The sequence below is a fragment of the Garra rufa genome, chromosome 12 (genome assembly GCF_049309525.1).
Source record: "Garra rufa chromosome 12, GarRuf1.0, whole genome shotgun sequence".
NCBI lineage: Eukaryota > Metazoa > Chordata > Actinopteri > Cypriniformes > Cyprinidae > Garra > Garra rufa.
The window spans coordinates 46076688-46093696 of NC_133372.1; the positions used below are offsets into that span (position 1 = coordinate 46076688).

The 17009-nt window shown below is 32.8% G+C and overlaps 1 protein-coding gene across 1 annotated transcript in view; it reads right to left on the reverse strand.

Annotated features, from left to right (window-relative positions):
• kif5ab (kinesin family member 5A, b) overlaps positions 1-17009 on the reverse strand; it is a 45217-nt gene that overhangs the window by 16501 nt on the left and 11707 nt on the right. The window contains exons 2-13 of the mRNA XM_073851235.1: positions 12243-12330; positions 11961-12034; positions 11642-11746; positions 11478-11526; positions 8448-8503; positions 6887-6974; positions 6539-6663; positions 3672-3776; positions 3432-3580; positions 3189-3337; positions 1708-1880; positions 1525-1593 (exon numbers count right to left, since the gene is read on the reverse strand). Coding sequence (XP_073707336.1) covers positions 1525-1593; positions 1708-1880; positions 3189-3337; positions 3432-3580; positions 3672-3776; positions 6539-6663; positions 6887-6974; positions 8448-8503; positions 11478-11526; positions 11642-11746; positions 11961-12034; positions 12243-12330 — 1230 coding nt within the window. The remainder of the gene's footprint in view (positions 1-1524; positions 1594-1707; positions 1881-3188; positions 3338-3431; positions 3581-3671; positions 3777-6538; positions 6664-6886; positions 6975-8447; positions 8504-11477; positions 11527-11641; positions 11747-11960; positions 12035-12242; positions 12331-17009) is intronic.

The following is a 17009-nucleotide window of genomic DNA, read 5'->3' on the forward strand; positions in this document are numbered from 1 at the left end:
TACTATTTGCAGTATGCACACTGTGCACAATATGTGAAATTTATGAATGCATGGTATACATTTTGAGCAGTTTGCAGTATGCTAATATTTCAGTGCAAACAGTGCCTGAATTCATAATATTACTCATACTACTCGTACTAATTTTTCTGTATGCATGGAGTACTAAAAACGTATAAAATGTCCAGTATGCTGCTATTGTAATAACAGTGGCTGAATTCTCTATAGCATACTACTTGTACTATTTTTGTAGTGTGCACACTGTACACTATATGGGAAATTTATGCACGCATGGAATATTTTATTTAGTATGCTATATATTTGGTGCAGTTTTCAGTATGGCAATATTTTAGTGTATACAGTGCCTGAATCCATAATACACTAGCTTACTACTTATACTATTTTTGCAGTATGCATACTGCACACAATATATGATTTTTCCATATACATTATATACTAAGAAAGTATGCAGTATATTTTGCACAGTATGCCATGTGTAGTATTCTACTATTCCATTCTATACTGTGGCTGAATCTGTAACATTACACTAGCATACTACTAATACTATTTTTGCAGTATGCATACTGTGCACAATATGTGAATTGTCTGAATGTATGGGCAACTAAAATAGTCTATTACATGTGACTGAATCCAGTATAGCATACTACCATACTACTTGTGCTATTTTTGCAGCATGCATACTGTGCACAATATGTGTATTTTCTGTATGCAGTACATTCTGCTAAATATGCAAAATGTAGTATGATGCTATTCCAGTAGCTGAATCTGGAATATATATATTACAATAGCATACTATTTTTAAGTATACTGTACATTCTCCATGGTTTACAGTATGCTAATATTTCAGTGTATATAGTGTCTGAATCCATAATATTACACTAGCACACTTTTTTTGCAGTAAACATACTGCACACAATGTGAATTTTTCATATACATGAAATACTAAAAACGTATGCAGGACATTTTGTGCAGTATAGTTTTCCTGTGTATTCAGTGAATCTGTAACATTATGCTAACATACTACTCATACTTTTTTGCAGCATATTGTGTTCAATATGTGATTTTTCTACATGCATAGAAAACAAAAACAAAGTAAAGTATATTTTGTGAAGTATGCAATATGCAGTATGCTAGTATTCCAGTGCACACAGTGGCTGAATAGCATAGAATAGCATACTAACATACTACTTGTGAGATTTTTGCAATATACATGCTGTGCACAATGTCGAATTTTCTGTATGCATGGGGTACTAAAAAAGTATGAAGTATGCTGCTATTCAAATAACAGTGGCTGAATTCTCTACAGCATACTACTTGTACTATTTTTGCAGTATGCACAATATGTGACATTTCTGCATGCACAGAATCATGTAAAGTATGCAGTATGCTAGTATTCCAGGGTATAAAGCGGCTGAATCTGGAATTTTATACTACCATACTACTCATACTGTTTTTGTCACATAAAGCTGTGGTAGTATGCTATTTTGATTTCAGCAAGTCTTTTACCTCTTCTTGATCCAGCATTTGCTCCTTCAGTTTTTCCACCAGCTGACACTGTAAATTAATCTCATCGTCCTGTCAGAGAGAAAGGAATCAATCACAAAGTCAATTTTTCCATGCATGGATCACAGGCTGTGTTTACTCCCATCCCTCTGCATGTGCGCATCTCATCTGTGTGTGTGCTCGTACCTTGTCGTCAAGTTGTTTATAGAGTTTGCGTATCTCTTCTTCATATTTGAGCTTGTCTTCCTCTGGGATTGGCTCACACACACTGCTGCTCTGATTGTCTAAGGCTGTGTCTTCACTGACATCAGATTCGACAGGAATCACAGCCATGAGATCCAGTGGCGTGACTGATTCACCTGCAGCACAATCACACACTCATTTACCTGAACGTCTGAAAAAATCTTTACCATGGAAAATTCACATTGTGCGCAGTATATATACTGCAAAAATAGTATGCTAGTGTAATATTATGGATTTAGACACTTATACACTGAAATATTAGCATAGTGCAAATGGTTGAGAATGTATAGCATACTTAAAATAGTATGAGTAGTATGCTATTGTAATATTCCAGATACAGCTACTGAAATAGCATCATACTACATATTGCATTTTCTGCATATTAGTATGGTAGTATGCTATTCTGGATTCAGCCATGTGTACTATACTTTTTTAGTTTCCCATGCAAACAGAAAATTCACATATTGTGCACAGTATGCATACTGCAAAAATAGTATGAGTAGTATGCTAGTGTAATGTTACAGATTCAGCCACAGTATTCACTGAAATATAAGCATAGTGCAAATGGATGAGAACGTATAGCATACTTAAAAATAGTATGAGTAGAATGCTATTGTAATATTCCAGATTCAGCTACTGAAATAGCAGCATACTACATATTGCATATTCTGCAGAATGTACTGCATACAGAACATTGACATATTGTCCACAGTATGCATTCTGCAAAAATAGCACAATTAGTATAATATGGTAGTATGCTATTCTGGATTCAGCCATGTGTACTATACTTTTTTAGTTTCCCATGCATACAGAAAATTCACATATTGTGCACAGTATGCATACTGCAAAAATAGTATGAGTAGTATGCTAGTGTAATATTACAGATTCAGCCACAGTATACACTGGAATATTAGAATACCACACATGGCATACTGTGCAAAATGTACTGCGTACTTTCTTAGTATTTAATGTAGATGGAAAATTCATTTATTGTGCGCTGTATGCATACTGCAAAAATAGTATAAGTAGTATGCAAGTGTAATGTTACAGATTCAGCCACAGTATACACTGGAATACTAGAATACTACACACGGCATACTGTGAAAAGGTGTACTGCATACTTTCTTAGTATTTAATGTAGATGGAAAATTCATATATTGTGCGCTGTATGCATACTGCAAAAATAGTATAAGTAGTATGCTAGTGTATTATGGATTCAGGCACGGTATACACGGTAAAACTGCACAGAATGTATAGCATACTTTATAAAAATAGTCCATGCATGCATAAATTTCACATATTGTGCACAGTGTGCATACTGCCAAAATAGTACAAGTAGTATGCAATAGAGAATCTGTTCTATCTATCATTGTAACTGTTGTGTTTTTGTGTTAGAAAGAGAGAAATAAGGTGTATTTGCTCACCATTACGCCAGTGGTTAAGCTCCGCCTCCAGTCTCTGGATGTTCTCTTTCAGGTTCTCGTTCTTCTCCTTCTGTTTCTCATATTTCCTCTTCCATTGCTCTGCTGTGAGCTCCAGGTTCACAGACGCCGTGTTCTTGATGGTCTTTGCTCTGAGAAACACAGAAAGTGTGTGTGTGTGAGTGTGTGTGTGATGTATCTGTGTGTGTGTTTGGTTCAGTTGTTCAGTTTTGTTCTCTGTCTTACCTTTGCCCAAACATCAGGGTGGATTTGGTCTCGGCATCATTGAAGGCTGAAGGTGAGCAGCAGATGAACATGGTGGTTCTGCAGTTTCCACCCAGAGAGTCCTGCAGGATCCTCGTCATCTTACTGTCGCGGTACGGCACATGAGTCTTCTGCTCACACACAGCGAGTTAAAGACTGAGAGTTAAGACTGTCTGTCTGCTACTATGAACTGCAATAATTTCATGCATCTCTGTAACTCACAGTTCCTTCAGCCAGAGCTGATATGACGTTCCCCAGAGCAGACAGTGACTTGTTGATGTTCTTGGCTTCATCCAGGACAGATCCTTCTGCACCTGTCTTACTCACCTGAATGACAAACAGTTTTATGAGGTGAGTTTGAGTTTATGAAGTGTTCACATAAATTCCAATGTTAATTTTAGTGTAAACAGTAGCTAATTCCAGAATATTACACTAGTCTGTACTATTTTGTAGAATGCATACTATGCACATTGTGAATTTTCTGTATGCATGTAATACTTAAAGTATGCCGTACATTCTGTGCAGTATGCTAGTATTCAAGTGCATAGAGTATCTGAATCGGGAATGGCATAATACCATCCTAATATTTTGTAGTATGCATTCTATGCACAATGTGTGAATTTTCTGTATGCATGGAACACTAAAAATATACAGTACGCAGTGCATTCTCAGTAGTATGCCATATTGTGCAGAGTATGCAGCATGAAGTATGCAGTATTTGGAATGGCATAATACCATACTAATACTACAGTAGTGAACATTTGAAGTTGAAAAAAAAAAGTTAATCAAAGTTGTCCTAAGACAAGAACAGTACTGTTTTGGTTTTAGGACAACGTTGATTAACTTTTTTGATCCACTTCAAATATGGACTACTGTATGCATACTCTGCACAATATGTGAATTTGTCTGTATGTGTAGAATACTAAAAATATGCTGTATACAGTACATTGTGCACAGAATGTAAAATGACATATGCTAGTATTCCAGTGTATACAATGTCTGAATCTGTAATTGGCAAAATAATGGCATAATACCATACTACTCATACTACTTTTGTAGTATGCATACTGTGCACAATATATGAATATTCTGTATGCATGGAATACTAAAAGAATATGCTGTGTACATTGCATTCTGAGTAGTATTCAGTTTGCAGCACATTGTGCACAGTATGCAATATGCAGTATGCTAGTATTCCAGTGTATACAGTGACTGAATCCACAATATTACACTAGCGTGATACTTATAGTATTTTTGCAGTATGCATATTGTACAAATATGCAAAGAAAATTCATTGTTAGCATGGAATACTAACAATAGGAAGTAGGGAGTGCATTGTGCACAGTATGCAATATGCAGTATGCTAGTATTTAAAAAAGGCATAATTTCATACTACTCATACTTTTTTTTGTAGAATGCATTCGGTGTACTGTTTTTTTTGTATGCATGGAATACTAAAAAATATGATGCATACAGTGCATTCTAAGTACTATGCAGTATACAGTACATTGTGCAGAGAATGCAATATGAAGTATGCTAGTTTTTCAGAGTCTACGGTGGCTGAATGCACTATAATACACTAGCATATTACTCATACTATTTTTGCAGTATGCATATTTACAGTATGCATGGAACACTAACTAGTAGTACATTCTGTGCAATATGTGCTAGTGTTCCAGTGCATACCGTATCTGAATCCAGAATATTACACTATTTTTACAGTATGCGTAATGTGCACAATATATGATTTTTCTGTATGCATGGAATACTAAAAAGTATACAGTATGCTAGTATTCCAGTGCATACAGTGGCTGAATCCACAATATTACACTAGCATACTACTCATAGTATTTTTGCAGCGTGCATACTGTGCAAATATGCACATTTTCAGTATGCATGGAATGCTAACTAGTAACTATGTTGTACATTCTATACAGTATGCTAGTGTTCCAGTGCACACTATGGCTGAATCTGGAATATTATATTATTTTTGCAGAATGCATAATGTGCACATAATGTGCTTTTTCTGTATGCATAGACTACTAAAAAGTATACAGTATGCAGTATGCAGTATGCTTGTATTCCAGTGCATACAGTGGCTGAATCCACAATATTACACTAGCGTACTACTCATAGTATTTTTGTGGTGTGCATACTGTGCAAATATGCACATTTTCAGTATGCATGGAATACTAAGTAGTATGTTGTACATTCTATACAGTATGCTAGTTTCCATTGCACACTATGGCTGAAATTGGAATATAACATTATTTTTGCAGAATGCATAATGTGCAAGTAATGTGATTTTTCTGTATGCATGGAATACTAAAACTATCCAGTATACAGTATGCTTGTATTCCAGTTTAAACAGTGGCTGAATCCTCAACATTGCACTAGCATACTACAAATACTATTTTTGCATTATGCATACTGTGCACAATATGTGAATTTCATTAGCTATGTTTCCATTCAAAGTTGTGAATCTAATATATGCGGAAATATCGGAATATTGCATCATACATTTGCATAAATAAATTCCATCCAATGTGTTTAAAGAAACAAAATATTTTTTTTCTAGGAAGCTGGTGCAGAGTTTCAAATAATGAAACCACTGTGACTGTTTATTCCTACATAATAATTTATTTGCGCATCAGAGCACGCAGGTGAAATGCAATAGTGATTGCTGTCGTGTTTTCTTCCGTTCGGATGCCTGATTTTTAAGATCCAATTATGTGAGACAGTTAATTATACCAAATGATTCTGATGACAGGCTTTGGTTCAGGCAGTACAAAATGAAAAACAACTTGAGACAGTGTAAGGAGATGTCATGTGTAAATTTGTTTACATTGTAGTGTATCTACTTATTGGTTAAATTGTACACCTCATTTGAGTGCATATGCACATTTTATGATTTTATGCACATCTTGATATTTTCATATAGCATTTTTATGCAACACACCAAAAGTTGCATCAAAATATGTGGAAACACAGCTATTGAAATGTTTGTGACATTAAGATCTCGTTCAGATTGTTCTTTCTACAGCTGGACACTCGTGTTAAACTGAAGGATTTCAGAGTCTCTAAAGCACCTTCTCGCTTCCGGCCAGATCCACCAGGTAAAGTTTCCCACAGAGTTTCTGCTCGGTCTCCACATGCTCCTGCTTGATGTTGATGAGGAATATGCTGTGGCTCCTGGAGCTGTGCTCATTCATATCTGACACACAACAGCACAGCAGTCAGATCATTTGATTCCTAACTTTACATTTACAGTACATTCATGCATTTGGCAGATGCTTTTATCTGAAGTGACTTGCATTGCATTGAAGTCCTGCATGTGATCAGTTCATGCATTCTCTGGGATTCGAACCTGTAACCTACTGTTGAAGCTGCAGCAATGCTTCTGTGCTTTTCTATTAGTGTGCATTAGAGAAACTCACTCGTAACAGCGACGTGACGGTTGGCTTTGCCCTCATCAATAACATCCATCACTTCTTCAGGACTGGAGACGAAACGTTCAGTACAGCCCTGTACAAAACACACACAATGCATGTAATGGCTGGGCTTTATGTAATAATAGCAGGTGTTCCCTGAGATCACTGTGTTCTTTCACTGTGAATCTCTCATTAGTAAAGCAGCAGACACGAGATGAATTTATCAAATGAGTCTGTTATCATTCAACACATCATTATTACTGTCATGTGTGTGACTGCTAATATTACAGGCATACATATCATATCATATATCATATGATACCTTATTATGATATTGTGATACAACAATACAATATAATATCTGATTGATTGATTGATTGATTGATTTGATATGACATATGATACAATATAATGATACTATATGATGCAATGCAATATATGATTTGATATATGATACAAAATTATGATACTACTGTATACGATACAATATATGATATGTGACCATGGGCCACTAAACTCTTAAAGTAAACTCTAAAGTAGCACTGATACATTTGTAGCAATAGCCAAAAATACATTGTATCGGTCAAAATTATGATTTTCTTTTATGAATCTGAAAGTGCAAAAAAATTTAAATACTGAAAAAAATCACCTTTAAAGTTGTCCAAAGGAAGTTCTTAGCAATGCATATTACTAATTAAATTAGATTTTAATATATATACGATAGGGAATTTACAAAATATCTTCATGGAACATGATCTTTACTTAATACACTGCAAAAAATGCTTTTCTAGCTTAGATTTTTTGTCTTCTTTCCAGCCAAAATATCTAAAAATTCTTTAATCAAGAAGGATTTTCTAGACAAGTAAAAATTATTTTCTTGTTTTCAGAAAAAACAAGTTAAAATTAGGTGAGTTTTTGCTTAGAACAAGCAAAATAATCTGCCAATGCAAAAAAAAAATTATTTTTAAACAGAAAACAAAATTGTTTTTCTTACCCCATTGGCAGATTATTTTGCTTGTTTCAAGCAAAAATGCACTTAATTTTGACTTTTTTTTCTGAAAACAAGACAATAATTTTTACTCATCTAGAAAATCCTTCTTGATTTAAGAATTTTTAGATATTTTGGCTGGAAACAAAACAAAAAATCTAAGCTAGAAAAGCATTTTTTGCAGTGTATCCCAATGATTTTTGGCATTAAAAAGACAAATAATTTTGACCCATACAATTTATTTTTGTCTATTGCTACAAATATACCCGTGCTACTTAAGACTGGTTTTGTACTCCAGGGTCACATGATATAATGATACAAAATATCCTATATGGTATTAAATATGATACAATGCAAAGTATCATCTATGACATGATGCAAAATGATAAAATATAAGACATATAAGATATATCATTCCATTTAAGTTATTTCATATATCATATGAAAAGAAAATATTTTTTTTCCTATATTCAAAGTTTTTGCTCTGAAAGTGACTGTTTTTATTTATTTCAGAAAAGTTTGATTGCTGCTGATCTTTAACCATCAGTAAGCATGTTCATTCAGCGTGATTCGGCTCACCTTCACATAGGGAACTCTGTTCTTGTCTTCATGCACAGACAGGTTGGTCTTACTCACTGAGAGAAAGAAAGAGAGAGACAGGCTGATGAGGCTGAAAAAAACAAAAGAGAATTGGACATGCACGGCAAAAGAGAAAGAACAAAGAAAAGAGGCTTAAAGGGTTTGTTCACCAAAAAAAAAAATTAAATTTTAGTCATCTAAACCCATGTCATGAGGATGATTCATACTGTAAGCTCAAAAAGCACCATGCAAATCATAAAAGTAGTCCTGCATGCAAAATTATTTTTCTTACCCCATTGGCAGATTTTTTGCTTGTTTCAAGCAAAAAGCATATATTTTTACTTGTTTTTTCTAAAAAAACAAAATATTTTTTACTAGTCTAGAAAACCCCTTTTTTATATATATATTTCAGCTGGAAACAAGACATCTCAAATCTATGTAAGAAAAGCATTTTTTGCAGGGTTGTTGTAATTATTTGTGTTTTTGTCATTTTTCCATTTTTCCACAAGCAAAATAATCTGCCAATGGGGTAAGAAAAAAAATCTTATTTCAAACAGACAAAACAAGATTATTTTGCTTACCCCATTGGCAGATTATTTTGCTTATTTTAAGCAAAAATGCACTTAATTTTTACTTTTTTTTTCTGAATACAAGACAATAATTTTTACTCATCTAGAAAATCCTTCTTGATTTAAGAATTTTTCGATATTTTCTCTGGAAACAAGACAAAAAATCTAAGCTAGAAAAGCAATTTTTTTGCAGTGTAGTTAACTATAATAACCCTGCTTCTTTAATATTGGCGTGAACTTTCATCTAAAGGTTTTATTTTGGGCTCCTCAGAAGAAAGAAGGTCAAACAAGTTTGGAGCGACACGAGGGCGACTAAATGATGACAGAATCTTCATTTTTGCCTGAATTATTCCTTTAATGAGCACATGCGCATATAACGCACGGACAGGCCTCAGAGTTCATTATGACACGTCAATGATGTAACGACCCTTTGAGACAGATGCCGAATATAACCTAACACACACACACACACACACTAGAGAGAATCTTCGTATGAGTCTCTGCAGATATGAAAGCGCATATGTGAACGTCAGTGTCCTTTTAATCAAATATAGATAGAGCGAGACTGACGTCATCTCATCTCCTCCGCGCCTGTCGATCTCTATCTGTCTGTTCTCCTCTGCTTTCATTACTCCTCTCTCTCTCTCTCTCTCTCTCTCTCTCTCTCTCTCTCTCTCTCTCTCTCTCTCTCTCTCTCTCTCTCTCTCTCTGTCCGCAGGTATTTTCCCAGATTGCTTAGTGACTCAGCGACTCCAAACTGAATACAGATGAGCAACGGTGTTATCTGTCCAAACCAAAACGCAGCGAAACAACATGGATGGACATGTGTATGTATTTATAGAGCGGATGTGAACACAAACGCTGTTATTAGATGCTCAAATGTTGAAAATAAACCAGATTGAGGTGGTTTCTGGTCTTAGTCGGTGTCAGAGTTGATAGTTTGAAAGGTTTTTCATCATAAACCAGAAGCAAACCAACTTATGGCCTGTTTTTTTTTAGCAAGGGTTATTTTAAATACACCATATAATGTTTTTAAACTCACAAAACCAGTATTTATTTGCTCAAAAATACTGTAAAAATTGTGAAATATTTTTACAATTTTAAATCAGAAATCATTCTAATATGCTGATTTGCTGCTTAACTGATTATTATCAATGTTGAAAACAGTTGTGCTGCCAATAATTTATATCCTTGTCACATATGTTTTTTCAGAATTCTCAGATGAATAGAAAGTTTAAAAGAACAGCATTTATTTGAAATAGGAATTATAACATTATAAATGTCTCTACTGTCACTTTTGATCAAATTAATGTGCCCTTGCTTATTAAAAATATGAATTCCTATCAAAAAAATCTTACTGACCTTAGATTTTTCAATGATAGTGTAAATAAAAATGCAATTCATTTAAAATAAATAGTAAAAAAAAAAAAGATAAATTATATCAATGCATTTTTAATATAGCAAAGACCGTATTTATTTGATTAAAAATACGGTAAAAAATTATGAAATATTATTACAATTTAGAATCACTGTTTTCTGTGTGAATATTTGTTAAAATGTTATTTATTTCTGTTATCAATACTGAATTTTCAGTATCATTACTAAAGTCTTCAGTGTCATGTGATCCTTCAGAAATCATTCTGATATGCTGATTTGAGCAGTATTCATTTGAAATAGAAAGTTTTGTAACATTATAAATGCCTTTACTGTCACTTTTGATCAATTTAATGTGTCCTTGCTGATTAAAAATATGAATTCCCATCCAAAAAAATCTTACTGACCCTACATTTTTCAATGATAGTGTAAATAAAAATGCAATTAATTTAAATTAAATAGTAAAAGACCCACTAAAATGATATCAATGCATTTTTATATAGCAAAGCCAGTATTTATTTGATCAAAAATACAGTAAAAATTTTTTACATATTATTATAATTTAGCATCACTATTTTCTATGTAAATATCTGTTAAAATGTAATTTATTTCTGTGATCAAAGCATCATTACTCCAGTCTTTAGTGAATCATTCTAAAATGCTCATTTGCTGCTCAAGAAACATTTCTAATTATTATCGATGTTGAAAACAGTTGTGCTGCACAATATTTTTGTGCAAACTGATACATTTTATTTTTTAGGATTAAAATAGAAAGTTCAAAAGGGCAGCATTTATTTGAAATAGGAATCCTTTGTAACATTATAAATGTTTACTGTCACTTTTGATTAATTTAATGTGTCCTTGCTGATTAAAAATATGAATCCCAATAAAAAAAAATTGTTCAATGATAGTGTAAATAAAAATGCAATTAATCTAAATTAGTAAGCACCCACGAAAATAAATGATATCAATGCATTTTAAATATAACAAAGCCAGTTTACATTAAATGAAGAAAAAATGCTTTAAAATGATTCTCTGGAGTCTGGCCTGTTTTTAGGTCGAACTGAGAAAAAACACATCGACTCACCGTCAAGTAGGTCACGGATTTTATCCATGTAGATTTCAAAATAGGAAACCTTGAGAGAGAAACAAAAACATCTAATGATGTGAAATTATTTGAATGCATTTAATTTCTTGGCTAGAAAACGATCTGTAGCAATAAACATCATGACTTTATGCAGCTGTCAATACCTTAATGTGAAACTCGAGGTTTTCATCCATGGTGTAAATGTGGTTAAAAATGTCTTCAGCAATCCTCGGGATGATTCCCCTTCCATCAGGATCGTGTAGTTTTCCCTGAGAGAGAAAAAGGTGCAAGTACACTTTTTCATTTGCTTTTTTCATGTGAACATTTAGCTAAATGTCTTCTTTTGTGTTCCACAGAATAAAGACTGTTTTACAAGTTTGGAGCATCATGATCATGAGGGTGAGTCAATGATGACTAAATCATCATTTCTCAGTAAAATATTCTTTAATAATGAGTAAAGCGCAGTGTAGAGAGCTGCTTTACCTCCATAGTGTAGGTTTTACCAGATGATGTCTGTCCGTACGCAAAGATGGTGCCGTTATAACCGTACAGAACATCTGTAGAAAGAGAAACACTAAATCAACATGGAAAAGTGCTAAAAGTTTCATTACATCACCTTCAGCCCTTTAAAACAATGTGGAGTTACTTTTAAATTGTAACATATTTAGATATAAATGTAACATGTGCAGGATGATGATACAAATTATATGGAATTAAATGGAAGTGATAATGAATAACCCTAGTATTAATTTATTTTTGACAAACCTTTGACAATCTGTTTGGCACAGGTGTTGTACACCTGCTCCTGTGTGCAATTTGTGGGAAAGACTTTGTCAAAAACATACGGCTTTCCCTGTAAGACAGAAACACATGCAGTTATATACAGACAATTATATGTTCAGATGTGTCAGAGACACAATAAGTCATCATTGGTACAAATAGACCCGCCCCCCTATGTCACATCATTGGCTGAGAGATTCCACTCAACCAATGATGTGCATTTGGGGGCGGGACTTTCAGTTTTGGACGGTGCAGTAAACAGTGTTGGGGGTAATGCATTACAAGTAACTAGTAAAGTAACGCATTACTTTTTAATTGACAAGAAAATATCGGAGTTACTTTTTCAAATAAGTAACGCCAGTTACTTTTTCCCCCATTTATTGAGTAAAAGCTCTCCTGTCCCCATGTTAAGATAAAAAAATTGTGAGTAAGATGTTACTTTAGTTCTAGAATAAATGTGAACATGCATTAATTCATCTCACTCACTAAAAAAACAGAAACAGTGTTCATTAAAATGAATAAAAACACTGAAAAACCTGCAATAATTAAATATGTTAAATAATACAAATATCCTTTATGTATTTAATCCCATTTTATTAACCGATGTCTTTGTTGCCGACCTTCGATGATCCAATTCATCCATACTAATAAGCAAAAATACTCAAGATAATCTAACATTTGTTTTCCTTTTTTTATTGTTGAAGAGTTGACTTTTTTCTTCTGCGGTCTTCTGTACAGACGTCAATTTACTTTTCTCTAAGCCTGAGGCTTTTGGTGTGAAAAGGCTTTTACATTTGACAAAAATAGAACTTTTTATATTAAAAACAAACCCTGCCCAGATTTAAAAAGTAACGCAAAAGTAACATAACGCATTACTTTTCATAAAAAGTAACTAAGTAACGTAATTTTTAAAGGAATAACTCAATATTGTAATGCATTACTTTTAAAAGTAACTTTCCCCAACACTGGCAGTAAATCTACACTTTATAGAATTGTTTCAACTTAAAATAATTAGTTACCCCGACTTAACATTTCAAGTTGACTCAACTAAAATATTCCAGTTGTCACTTAAATTAACATTAAGCAACTTAAAATAATTTGTTACCCCGCTGACTTAAAATTTCAAGTTGACTAAACTAAAAATTTTAAGTCAGCAAGGTAACAAATTATTTTACATTGAAACATTAACATTTGAAAACAGATATGTAACACACACACATAGGACTGTCTTTTATAATTAAACATGAAAGCAATTAGAAGTCAAAAAACACACGCATTCTTCACTTTAAGTGCTTCAGTCAGTAATTAGCCCCTCTCTTGTGTCCCCCTGTCTCACTCACTAAAATAACAGATACAGTATTCCTCAAAATAAATAAAAGCAGTGAAATTCAATGCAAACCTGCAATAATTAAATGTGTTAAATAATACAAATATCCTTTATGTTTATTAACTGACGTCTTTGCTGCTGACCTTCAATGATCAACTTTACCCAACACTGGCAGTAAGTCTACACTGTAAAAAAAATATAGAATTGTTTCAACTTAAAATAATTAGTTACCCCAACTTAAAATTTCAAGTTGTCATTTAAATTAACATTAAGTAACTTAAAATGGTTGACTAGGTAACAAATTATTTTAAGTTGAAACAACTTTTTAACATTTGAAAACAGATATGTAACACACACATAGGACTGTCTGTTATAATTAAACATGAAAGCAATTAGAAGTGAAAAAAATACACAAGTCAGTAATTAGCCCCTCTCTGCTGTTCCCATGAGTTTTAATAGATCCTCAGAACAGCATCAAAGTCTCACGAGCAGACAAACAACTCAAGAGTCTCTACACAGTACGCATACATTGCATGAAGCAGGACGCAGACAGCAGCGCATGTTTGTGATGACAGAACACTTAACCTTTGCTTTCAGCTCTCAGCGAGTTCACTGCGGCGCAGTCCCACGATGCATCTTAAAATAGAGCGACACGCCGACTGCTTTATGTCTGTCTGTGCTTGCAGGAATCATAATGAGTGTCATAAAACAAGAGCACACAGTGTTTATGGTTTAAATCTGCTGCGAGAGAGGCTGCGGCGATGAGATAATCAACACGTGTGCATCTGTTTTAATAATGTAACGACTGCCCAGAGTTACACAGGAAATGAAATTAAGACTGAAGAGCAAGGGCTGTGCAGAGGGACATAGAGCCAGCAGCCGCAGCTGAGCGTGAGGGATTGTGGGATACGCTCTAATAGCTTTAGTCCAGCAGAGCTCTGCCATTAGCATTTACATCTTTTAACAGCTTCATCCAAACACCCATCTATTCCTCTCACTGCTGCTGCGGTTCACACAGAAGATAGGCTATAGATGGATATTTATTCATTTTTTCTCTGCATATGGTCACATTTACAATGATTGAAAGCCAAGTAATGCATTATATTGTGGGAATGTTGTTTTGAAATGTGACCCTGGACCACAAAACCAGTCATAAGGGTCAGTTTTTTTTTTAAATTGAGATTTATACAACATCTGAAAGCTGAATAAATAAGCTTTCCAGTAATGTGTGGTTTGTTAGGATAGGACAATATTTGGCCAAGATGCAACTATTTGAAAATCTGGAATCTGAGGGTGCAAAAAAAATCTTCATGGAACATGATCTTTACTTAATATCCTAATGATTTTTGGCATAAATAAAAATTTTGACCCATACAATGTGTTTTTAGCCGTTGCTACAAATATGCCCAAATATGCTACTTAAGTGGTCCAGGATCATAAAAGTCTCTAAAACATTAAAATGCCCAGCTTTCTTGTAGTGATTTTTACAAAAAAAAAAAAAAAAAAAAAAGATAAATAAATAATATATATATTATTTTAACTTCATTTTTAACCAAAAAAAAAAAAAATTCTAAGCAGTTCAAATATGTAGTTTTCTTGTTGTGATTTTAACATAGTTTAAAGGTTACAAACATATTTCTGACAACATTCTAAACTATTATTTTCACACACAAAAAAAAACAGTATTTAAACATTTATTTTTACTTTTCTAAGTAAGTTTTAAAAACTTTGTTTGATTATATAAAGTTTAAGGTAAAATTCCATTTTATAATTTTGTGAACATTTTGAGAATGTTACATTTAAATGTTCTCTGAAGTTTAGTCCATCTAAAACATTTCAGAAATAAAATGTTGCATAAACGATATATAAATAACAGTTGAAGAACGTTATTTTCAGCAACAACAAAAAACATTATTTGAAGATTTGTTTTTAATATTTACATTTTTATATTTAAAGTTGTGATTATAACATTATTCAGAGGTTACAGACATATTTCTGACAACATTCTAAAAGCGTTATTTTCACAAAAAAATTAACAGTATTTAAACATTTATTTTTACTTTTCTAAGAATGTTAAAATGTCCGGTTTTGTTGTTGTGATTATGTTGTCATTAAGGTATGAAATTGTTATTACTGAAAGTCCAGTTTTGATTATATAAAGTTTAAGGAAAATTTCTATTTTATAATTTTGCAAACATTATGAGAGTGTTACATTTGAATGTTCTCTGTACATTTCACAAATAAGTTGTAATGCAAAAAGTATCGTCCAACTAAAGCATTTCAGAAATGAAATGTTCCATAAACGATATATAAATAATATTTGAAGAATATTATTTCAACAACAACAACCAAAAACATTATTTGAAGATTTATTTTGAATATTTAAATTTGAATATAAGAAATTAAATGTTCCATAAATGATGTACAAATAACATTTGAAGAACATTATTAAAGGCCAGAAAACTGTTACTGGAAGAAATTTAGTTCATAACTTTGAGAGAACCTTGTTAGCTGGATTGGTCTTTAATAACATTCACAAAACATTACAACAAAAACATTATTTATACATTGTTCATGGGCCTTTTTTTTCTAAACATTCATCTAATGCTCTTTAAATATTGCTACTTATTTTAGAACGTTCAGAGAACATTTGAAAGTAATATTTTCATAATGTTTGTAAAAAGTCAAATTAGAATATTCCCTAACGCTTGCATAACAAAGAAAACACTTATAAGAACATATGTGACCCTGGACCACAATAAATAAATAAATAAATAAATAAATAAATATTATTTTCTCTTCATGTGATATATGAAATAACATAAATGGTATGATATATCATATATGACTTATATTGTATCATTTTGTATCATGCCATAGATGATACTTTGCATTGTATCATATTTAATATCAAATAGGATATTTTGTATCATTATATCATGTGACCCTGGAGTACAAAACCAGTCTTAAGTAGCACAGGTATATTTGAAGCAATAGCCAAAATACATTGTATGAGTCAAAATGACCGATTTTTCTTTTATGCCAAAAATCATCAGGATAGATCATGTTCCATTAAGATATTTTGTAAATTACTTTTTGATTAGTAATATGCATTGCTAAGAACTTCATTTGGACAACTTTAAAGGTGATTTCCTAAATATTTTAGATTTTTTGCACCCTCAGATTCCAGATTTTCAAACAGTACATCAATGGAAAGCTTATTTATTCAGCTCTCAGATGGTGTATAAATCTCAACTTCAAAAAATTGACCTTTATTACTGATTTTGTGGTTCAAGGTCACATAAGAAAAACTGGATGTTTTGAATAGAAATAACATTTTTATAACTTAACTTTTGTTAGCTGAATAGAGAGATAGACAGACAGATTTCCCTGAAGAGACATGAGCAGAACCACAGAACAGCACA